Source organism: Mastomys coucha, unplaced genomic scaffold, assembly GCF_008632895.1.
Source record: "Mastomys coucha isolate ucsf_1 unplaced genomic scaffold, UCSF_Mcou_1 pScaffold5, whole genome shotgun sequence".
In the NCBI taxonomy this organism is placed as follows: Eukaryota; Metazoa; Chordata; class Mammalia; order Rodentia; family Muridae; genus Mastomys; species Mastomys coucha.
In genome coordinates, this window is record NW_022196911.1 from 65,849,960 (window position 1) to 65,859,861 (window position 9,902).

The window sequence follows — 9,902 nt, forward strand, 5'->3', positions numbered from 1 at the left end:
GGCCTCGGACTCAGAAATCCACCTGCCTCTGCCTCCCAAGTGCTGGAATCAAAGGCGTGCACCACCACTGCCTGGCTTTTCCCACTGTCTTAAAGATAATGTCCCCATAAACATAATCTTTGCCTGAGTATTTAGAATATGTATTCTTAGAAATGCAATTACTGGCTGGTGAAATGGCTCAGCAGGTAAAGGAGCTTTGCCAAGCTTGACAACCTGAGTTCGATCCCTGGAATCCACACAGTCTAAGACTACTGACTCCCTGAAGTTGTCCCTGGCCTCCACAGATGTGTTGTGAAACATGTACCTCCCTCTAAAAATAAATCAATGTATAAAAAATGTTTTTAAAATACAGGTCAGGTGTGATGTCATACACCTTTAATCCCAGCACTCAGGAGGCAGAGGCAGGTGTATCTCTGTGAGTTCAAGTCCAGCCTGATGTATATAGAGGGTTTCAGATTAACAAGCTGCATAATGAGATAATGTCAAAAAAGTCACTATGTGTATTTAATGGTATTAAAGAGTAAGCATTGAAAATAAATGGAAGTTTCTGTGTGGTGGACATGGCTCTGCAGGAGAACACTGCCTAGCATGTCTACTGTCCTGCGTTTGATCCCTAGCATTCAAAAAACAAACCAAATACAGAGTATGTACTTTTTTTGTTTGTTTGTTTGTTCAGTTTTTTGTTTTGTTTTGTTTTTCGAGACAGGGTTTCTCTGTATAGCCCGGGCTGTCTTGGAACTCACTCTGTAGACCAGGCTGGCCTTGAACTCAGAAATCCGCCTGCCTCTGCCTCCCAAGTTGCCGAGGGCCGGCCAATTGCCTCTTATCCTTTATCAGGATTTTATCCCCGATATTTTGGATGTGACTGGAGTAGACAAGTGTGCTGGGTTTAAAGGTGTGGGCCACCACTGCCTGGCTTGAGGATATACTTTTTAACATTTTGATAATACTGTCAACTTATCTTCTAAAGAAGTCAGTATAATCAAAGTCACTGGGCATGGTGGTTTCAAGCCTGTAATCGCAGCACTCAAAGGCCAAGGGTCAAAACTTGAAGGCCAGCCTGGACTGTCCAGAGAGGCCCTGACTGAAAATACCAGGAAAAAAGTCAGCAGTCCCCGGGGTCTGTGAGAATGCCCGCTTCTTCATACGCTGACACTGTATTAACAGATGGTTTTCCTTCCTAGTTTTTGGGTTGTTTGTTTGGTTGAGACTATGTAGTCCAGGCTAGCCTCCACTCCACAGCAGTCTTCCTGCCTTCACCTGTTGAGTGCTGAGATTATGGGTACAAGGCACCACACCTGGCAGAAGGCACTGGTTCCTTTTAAAGAGTTATTTAATTTCCTGTTTGTTTGTTTGTTTGTTTTTTTGAGACAGTGTTTCTCTGTGTTTGGCTGTCCTGGAACTAGCTCTGTAGACCAGGCTGGTGGCCTCTCAAATTTACAGAGATACACCTGCTTCTGCCTCCAGAGTGCTGGGATTAAAGGTGTGGGCCAGCATTGCCCAGAAAGTTGTTTAAACTAGGCAGGGTTGCACATGCACTTGGAAGGCAGAGGCAATCTGAGTTCTGTAAGTTGGAGGCTAGCCTGGTCTACATAGTGTGTTCCAGGGCAGCCAAGACAGCAGGACAACATAGAGAGACTTTGTCTGAAACATACCAAAAACCAAACAAACGAAAAACTTATTTAATTTTAATTTCTTAGAATTATATATTGTATATGTGATATATATATATTACACACATATATGTGTGTATATGTGTATATATATGTGTGTGTATATGTGTATATGTATACATACATATATATATGTGTGTGTGTATCCTCCATCCCCCCTCTTCTTTTTTTATTTTTTATTTTTGAGACAAAATCTCACTATGTATCCCTGGCTAGCCTAGAAATCGCTGAATAGACCTAGCAGGCCTTGAACTCACAGATCCACCTGCCTCTGCCTCTGCCTCTGCCTTCCAAATGCTGGAATTAAAGGTATATGCTACCAGTCCAGCCTTTTTTGATATTTTTGAGACAGTCTTACTATGTAGCCCAAGCTTGTTTCAAACTCTTAGTAATCCTCTGGTCCCAGCCTGGGATTACAAGTCTATGTGCCACACCCTGCCCTAATTTCTTCTTAATGAGTGAACTGAAAATCTTACCCTATGACTGCCCATCTTAATATCTGCTATGAGCTGTCAATTCTCAGGCTGCTCATTATTCAACTGCTTTTTGCATTTTTTCTTTGCGTTTGCTTTCCTCCCTGTTTTCTGGAGCTCTTTTATATATGATCTATTTGTCCTCCCAATCTTTGGTCAGTTTCTTTAACTTATTGTGTGTCTTGTCATGTTCATTTTGCTCACCCTGGCATTCCATACTGAATAATCTCAACTGATGTATTTGGTATGATCTAACCTCTCTGACCATTCCTGACCTTTGACCCTGCTGTCACCTCTGACCCATGACTGTCCTCCGGTCTTTACTCTCCAGAACTTTCTGGCTTCTGACTCCCCTGACCTCCTTGGCTTGGACTCCCCCCAGGTTTGTGAATGGGGCAGGTTACTTTGCTGCTGTGGCAGATGCCATCTTGCGAGCTCAAGAGGAGATTTTCATCACAGACTGGTGGTGAGTGAGGTTAGGGCCACCCGAGAAGGGAAGTGGGCGGCAGAACAGCTCTGGGGGGAAAGGGAGGAGGGGCTGTTTGTCTTTGGCATAGCCTGCTCCTTACCCATTGCCCTGGCTTGTAGGTTGAGTCCTGAGATTTACCTGAAGCGTCCAGCCCATTCAGACGACTGGAGACTGGACATTATGCTCAAGAGGAAAGCGGTGAGAAACGGTTGGCTCTGGAGGGTGTGTGTGTGTGTTTGGGCAGGGGGGCATTATTGGAAGGACTGCATCAGGAATCTTCCAGGAAGACTGGGAATTCGAGGCTTCAAGACCGGGAACGTACCCTTCTGGCTCAGTGTCTATCAAATATCACCCCCTGGTTCTCTCTAGGATCCTACTATAGACTCCTCAGACCCTTCCCTTTTCTGTACTATCTGGGAGTGTAGTGTTTGTGTCTTTGCTAAGAAATGTCACAAGTTCCATACAGCAGCACAGCACCTGTTGTGCAGCGAGCATTCGTGAGCGTTTTGTTTTTAAGACTAAATAGGTGGTGGCACACGCCTATAATCCCAGCATTTAGGAGGCAGGCAGATTTCTGAGTTAGAGGCCAGCCTGGTCTACAGAGTGAGTTCCAGGACAGCCAGGCTACACAGAGAAACCCTGTCTCGGAAAAACAAAAAACAAAAAACAAAAAACAAAACAAAACAAAAAAGACTAAATAGCTTCAATATGTAGATCAATTGGTTAGCCTCGACCTCAGATCTGCTCTCCTCTGCCTCCCGGATGCTGAGATTAAAGGTCTGAGCCCCCACACATGGCATTTATTAATTTTGACAAGAGGAAGAATCCATGGATGATGGAGGGTGGACGGGTAGATGACAGAGTGGGTGATAGAACGGGTGGCTCCCACCTGTAATCCCAACACTTGGGAGATAGAGACAGGAAGATTAGGATGTGAAGGCTAGCCTTGGCTACTACTGAGTATTATACCACTGTGGACTAAAGACTGTGTTACAAAGGGGGGAAAACAATGCATAGGGAGATGGATGGAAGGCTATGAGTCGGGAAGGTGGAGATGACAGGGAAGAATAGTAGACAGTAGTTAAGAAGATGAGCAAATGGTTAGGGAGATGGCTGGCGAGATTATGAAAGGGAGGTGGATAGATGAGTGGGTGAGCTCGTGTTTGCTGTGAGCATCATTCCGGATGCACGTAGGAGGGCACTCAGGTAGGGTGGAGGAACATCCAGGAATCCTGAGTGTGGGAGTTGGATAGGGGTCACTCAGGGAGAGACACTAGGATTTGATTTTCCTCCTTACTACCAGGAAGAGGGCGTCCGAGTCTCTATACTGCTGTTTAAGGAAGTGGAGCTGGCCTTGAGCATCAACAGTGGCTACAGCAAAAGGACGCTGATGCTGCTGCACCCCAACATAAAGGTGACGTTCAGGCCTGAGTCCCTTCCCACAACCACAGCCACTTCTTGTCCTCTTCAACCCTTCCTCTCCTGAAAAGTCTCATCCTCTGTCCTACCCTCCTCTGTCCTCTCACTTAAGCCATCCCCCATGTACATGTTCACCCTACTCTAGGTGATGCGACACCCAGACCTTGTGACACTGTGGGCCCATCACGAGAAGCTCCTGGTAGTAGACCAAGCAGTGGCGTTCTTGGGCGGGCTGGACCTGGCCTTCGGCCGCTGGGATGATGTGCAGTACCGACTGACTGACCTGGGGGACCCCTCTGAATCTGCAGATTCACGGGTAATTGCCCCAGGGCTATCCTGAGTCCCCCACCTCACACACCTGCACCCTCCTGCCCCCGCAAACCCAGGTTCTCCAAACTTGCACCTTTCCCAGAACTGCCGACCTCTAGGCTTCCTCAGCCTTTCAGAGGCTCCAAGGAGCTACTTGTGGTTGTCGTTTCTGAGACAGAATCTAACTGGATAGTTCAAACTATCCTCAAATTTGTCACCTTCCTATCACAGCTTCCAGATTGCTGAGATTATAGGCATGTGCCACAATGTTGGTTAAGATTTACCTTTCAAAATACTACAACCAGCTTGTCACTTGGTCCACATCTGTAATTCCAGCGCTAAGGAAGCTCAGGCAGGAAGGATTTCAAGTTTATGGCCAGCCTGGGCTATACCATGTGACCCTATCTCAAAAAAAAAAAAAAATCTAAAACTCCCTCTCTTCCTTCATTTTTACTGACTCTAACTGCAGTTGAAGGGGGAGGCTGAGGGATCAGACTCTCTGGTGCAGTGCACATGTCTTCTCTCTGGCCTTGCTGTAATCTCACCTTGCCTGGCTCTGGTGTACTCTTCATACAGACTCCCACACCGGGTTCAGACCCTGCAGCCACTCCAGACCTCTCACATAACCAATTCTGGCTGGGAAAGGACTACAGCAACCTCATCACCAAGGACTGGGTGCATCTGGACCGGCCTTTTGAAGGTGGGGCTCCCTTCCTCCAAATCCTCCAGGAGCTGGCAGCTGGAACAGAAGATAGGATGAAATGGGTTGGGAAGAGTACAGCCTTCCCTTTGGAAGGCTCCTCCTCTGAATCTTCTTCCTTTTCCTCCTTGTGTTAGTTAAGGTTACTATTGCTGTGATGAAACACCAGGACCAAAAGCAAATCGGAGAGGAAAGGGTTTATTTGGCTTATGTTTCCATATCACTGTTCATCACTAGAGGAAGTTAGGATAGGAGCTCAAGCAGGGCAGGAACCTGGAAGCAGGAGCTAATGCAGAGGTCATGGAGGGATGCTGCTTACTGGTTCATTCCACATGGATCGCTCAGTCTTCTTTCTTACAGGACTGCCACCCCAGAGGGACCACCCACAATGGACTGGGCCCTCCCACATCAATCACTAACTATAAATGCCTGTCAGGCTTGCCCAGTCTTATGGAGACATCTTCTCAATTGAGATTTCCTCCTCTCTGATGACTCTAGCTTGAGTCAAGTTTACATGAAACTAGGCTAGCAACAAGTATCCTCAAAACACCAGCCCTAATGTCTCTCTCCACTCTCCTGGGACTCCCAGATTTCATTGACAGGGAGACTACACCCAGGATGCCATGGAGGGATGTTGGAGTGGTTGTACATGGAGTAGCTGCCCGGGACCTTGCCCGACACTTCATCCAGCGCTGGAATTTCACCAAGGTGCTGACTCCTTCCAAAGGGCCTCAAGGGGAGGGAGGGAGGAGCCAGGTTCAGCCTACCACCTTCTACTGACTCTGCTATTCCTCACGGCAGACTACCAAGGCCAGGTACAAGATACCTGTGTACCCCTACCTGCTGCCCAAGTCCACCAGCACTGCAAACCATCTCCCCTTCATAATCCCAGGCGGGCAGTGTGCCACTGTGCAGGTGACAGTCCTGATCAGCCAGCAACCTCCCTCCCTCCCATCAGCTCATCTGCTACCTATTCTCCCTGAGAGTACCTCCCATTCCCCCTGCACCCAACCTCCCCCCCTCCATCCTTCCTCTCCAGGACTTAAACACCACATCGTATTCACCATCCCATAGGTTTTGAGGTCTGTGGATCGATGGTCAGCAGGGACTTTGGAGAACTCCATCCTCAATGCCTACCTACATACCATCCGAGAGAGCCAGCACTTTCTCTACATTGAGGTCTGACTAAGGCAACAGCAGAGGGATGGGGGGGGGGGGCAGGGGGAGTGGCAGTAGGATCAGTCTTTGAGGGCTGGCCTGGCTGGATATGAAGCAAATGCAGGGTCTCAGACTGGAGCTAAATGTCAGAGCCGGGATGCTGATGTCTCTCTCTTTGATCCCTGCCCCAGAATCAGTTCTTCATTAGCTGCTCAGATGGACGTACGGTTCTGAACAAGGTGGGCGATGAGATTGTGGACAGAATCCTGAAGGCTCATGAGTAAGGAAGGTGGAGGGGGTAGGGGTGAGGAAGGTGGAAGGGGGAGGGGTGGGGCATTGGTTAAGCCCAGATGGAGGGGTGGAGTTTGTTGGGGGGGGGGAACTAGCTCACTTCTATTTGTCTCCCAGACAGGGCCAGTGTTTCCGGGTCTACTTGCTTCTGCCCCTGCTCCCTGGCTTTGAGGGGGACATCTCCACAGGGGGTGGTAACTCCATCCAGGCTATTCTGCACTTCACCTACAGGTGACCCACTCCCTGCCAGCCAGATTCACCCTTCCTGGCCCCATCACACCAGCACCCTTGCCACCCTATCCTGATCCCTTCCTACGGGAACTTTAGGTCTGACTCTCCTAGCTCTTCCCCTGCTCCTCCTCCTCCTCCTCCTCCTCCAGCCTCTGCCTCCTTCACTCTTTCTTTTCTCTCAGGACCCTGTGTCGTGGGGAATATTCAATCTTACATCGTCTCAAAGCAGCCAGTGAGTGCTGGGGGCTCAATCCCTGGACCCCTGGCAGGGAGGCAGCTTGGGTAGCTGGAGTCCCGGGAGCTGGGGAAGGAAACTGTCATTCTTGCATGCTATTCAGACTACAGTTGTCTTTTCACTGCTGAATGAGAGGTGGGATGGAGCCCCATCTGCTCACCGAGGACACCTCTCCCTTCACTGCTCCTCCCCCATCTCTCATGTACAGTGGGGACAGCCTGGCGGGATTACATGTCCATCTGTGGGCTTCGCACACATGGAGAACTGGGCGGGCACCCGATCTCTGAGCTCATCTACATCCACAGCAAGATGCTCATTGCAGATGACAGAACAGTCATCATTGGTCAGTGCTGCTGCAGGTCTTATGTCGAGAGAGGGTCTGGGAGGGTCAGAGGGTGGGCGATACAGAGTTGCAGCTGGAGCTCACTGGAGGAGCATCAGGCTAGTGCTCTGGTAAAGGTGATGAGGAGATGGGAAGACCCCACCTTGGCCCAAGCAGACAATGTGCCTTTGAACCCAGGTTCTGCGAACATCAATGACAGGAGCTTGCTGGGGAAGCGTGATAGTGAGCTAGCCATACTGATTGAGGACACCGAAATGGAATCATCCCTCATGGATGGGGTGGAGTACCAGGCAGGCAGATTTGCCTTGAGTTTGAGGAAGCACTGTTTCAGGTAGGAGTTGGGGAGTGTGGGTGGATGTGGAGGCATTGGGAGGGGCTGCCTTTTGAGCTATATGTGAGGGTTTCCTAGATCTGGTATTAGATTTCTTCCCAGACTAATTCAGTTAAGGTATCAGCCAACTAAAAAAATAAAAAGTAAAAAACGATATCAGCCAACTAGGAACACACACAAAAAGAAAAAAAAAACAAACTTTAATGTATACTTATTTTATTTATATGAATACATACTGTAGCTGTCTTCAGACACACCAGAAGAGGGCATCAGATCCCATTACAGATGGTTGTGAGCCACCATGTGGTTGCTGGGAACTAAACTCAGGACCTCTGGAAGAGCAGCCAGTGCTCTTAACTGCTGAGCCATCTCTTCAGCACTAAGAAAAAAAAATGTTGCATGGTTTTATATTTTTGAAACAAGAAGTTGCCATGTAGCAGAGGCTCACCTTGAACTCGGATCCTCCTGCCTCTGGCTTCCAAGTGCTGGGATTATAGACACAAATTATCATGCCCAACTAAAGTAATTGTTTTTTAAAACATCAAAGTAAGGGGTGGGTGGTGGCGGCGGCGGCAGCAGCAGCAGCAACAGTGGTGCATGATCCCAGTACTTGGGAGCCAGAGGCAAGCAGATCCCTGGTTCAAAGCCAGCCTGGCCTACAGAGCTGTTCTAGGACAACCAGGGCTTACACAGAGAAATTCTGTCTCCAAAAAAAAAAAAAGGCAAAAAACAAACAAAAAATCAAAATAAAGATAAATCAAAGCTCCAACAGGTTTGATGACACTTACTGTTCCTGTTTATCACATCTGTTTTGAAGTACCAAGTGTTCAGATTCTTTAAGGATCTTAATTTGACCCATTGGGACCATTCTTCCATAGTGTGATTCTTGGGGCAGATGCTCGGCCAGACCTGGATCTCCGAGACCCTGTCTGTGATGACTTCTTCCAGCTATGGCAAGAAACAGCGGAGAACAATGCCACCATCTATGAGCAGGTCGAAGCTGCCAGGAAGGGAACTGAGGAACCGATGGGTTGCCCTTCGAGGAAGGGAGATAGGGGACTGGGGAGCATTTTCTATTAGGATTCGGTAGCCCAGGGCTACTGAGAGGTGGTACAGGGAATGAGCAGCCCAGGCAGCTCAGAGTCCAGGGGACGTAATGATCCTAACCCTTCCTTCCCTCATGTCCTCTCTCCCACCCCAGATCTTCCGCTGCCTGCCGTCCAATGCTACCCGTTCCCTGCGGGCTCTCCGGGAGTACGTGGCTGTGGAATCCTTGGCTACAGTCAGCCCTTCCCTGGCTCAGTCAGAGCTTGCCCACATCCAGGGCCACCTAGTTCACTTTCCCCTCAAGTTTCTGGAGGACGAGTCTTTGTTGCCCCCGCTGGGGAGCAAAGAGGGGATGATACCTTTAGAAGTGTGGACATAGCTGAGGCTTCCGCTCAGCGGCAGCCGTTGGGCCCCATCGTGCCTGGATCCTTGCCCCAAACCCTGAGTTCTGAGGGCGGTGCCCTTCGATCCTTGGGGAGGACATCTCTGAGGACTCCTAGAGAATCACAGAGGACCTTTACTTGAGAAGTAGCCAAAAGGAGCACTCCCAAGCCTGGCCTGGGGAGGCAGGAGAGAGTTCTAGAGAGGTTTGCCTTCCTGCCACCATGTTCAAACCACTACACCATAGAACCCTAGCCCTTCGAGGAGGCCTGAGGGCAAGCCTTTTCTCCCAGGAAAGGGACTCCTGCCCTGGGACTTCTTCATCTCACTCTTCCTCCTGCCCTTGAACAACCCCCTCCATGCCCCAAGGCCTCTCCCAGCCCACTGCTGCAAAGATGGAGTGAGTGTGGAGCCACTGTGACTGCAGTCTCCACCAATGGTGGTGGGGAAGACACCGTAACTGCCTCCGCCAGCCTGCTGACAGACACTAACTTTGTACCAGTTCATCATGCATTTCATAAATAAAAGTGTAGAAAAGACCCATGCCTCTTCTTGGAGATGAGTGTTGTCTTATGTGCTCCCTGCCTGGACACCCATCCTCACCTTCTCTGTCTCACTTTTTTTTTTTTTTTTTCGAAGACAGGGTTTCTCAGTGTAGCTGTGGCTGTCCTGGGACTTACTCTATGGACCAGGTTAGCCTCCAACTAAGAAATCCACCTGTCTCTGCCTCCCAAGTGCTGGGATTAAAGGTGTGTGCCATCACTGCCCGGCTTCTGCCTCATTTCTAACTTCTTTCTTCTACCTGTATCTGTGCAATCTCTCTCTCTCTCTCTCTCTCTCTC

The 9,902-nt window shown here is 49.1% G+C and overlaps 1 protein-coding gene and 1 long non-coding RNA gene across 5 annotated transcripts in view; one reads left to right on the forward strand and one right to left on the reverse strand.

The window, feature by feature from the left end:
- Window positions 1-9,603, forward strand: part of Pld2 (phospholipase D2) — an 18,081-nt gene extending 8,478 nt beyond the window's left edge. For all 3 annotated transcript variants that reach the window (XM_031354650.1, XM_031354648.1, XM_031354649.1), the window contains exons 11-25: window positions 2,529-2,612; window positions 2,735-2,813; window positions 3,919-4,029; window positions 4,180-4,350; window positions 4,920-5,043; window positions 5,633-5,751; window positions 5,845-5,958; window positions 6,118-6,222; window positions 6,393-6,481; window positions 6,610-6,723; window positions 6,906-6,955; window positions 7,167-7,301; window positions 7,479-7,632; window positions 8,511-8,625; window positions 8,834-9,603. In XM_031354650.1, the coding sequence (XP_031210510.1) occupies window positions 2,529-2,612; window positions 2,735-2,813; window positions 3,919-4,029; window positions 4,180-4,350; window positions 4,920-5,043; window positions 5,633-5,751; window positions 5,845-5,958; window positions 6,118-6,222; window positions 6,393-6,481; window positions 6,610-6,723; window positions 6,906-6,955; window positions 7,167-7,301; window positions 7,479-7,632; window positions 8,511-8,625; window positions 8,834-9,058 (1,789 nt within the window). In that variant the 3' untranslated portion in view covers window positions 9,059-9,603. The remainder of the gene's footprint in view (window positions 1-2,528; window positions 2,613-2,734; window positions 2,814-3,918; window positions 4,030-4,179; window positions 4,351-4,919; window positions 5,044-5,632; window positions 5,752-5,844; window positions 5,959-6,117; window positions 6,223-6,392; window positions 6,482-6,609; window positions 6,724-6,905; window positions 6,956-7,166; window positions 7,302-7,478; window positions 7,633-8,510; window positions 8,626-8,833) is intronic.
- LOC116079041 overlaps window positions 7,975-9,902 on the reverse strand; it is a 6,800-nt gene continuing 4,872 nt past the window's right edge. For both annotated transcript variants that reach the window (XR_004113727.1, XR_004113726.1), the window contains exons 4-6: window positions 9,039-9,175; window positions 8,421-8,580; window positions 7,975-8,011 (exon numbers count right to left, since the gene is read on the reverse strand). This is a non-coding gene — a long non-coding RNA (uncharacterized LOC116079041). The remainder of the gene's footprint in view (window positions 8,012-8,420; window positions 8,581-9,038; window positions 9,176-9,902) is intronic.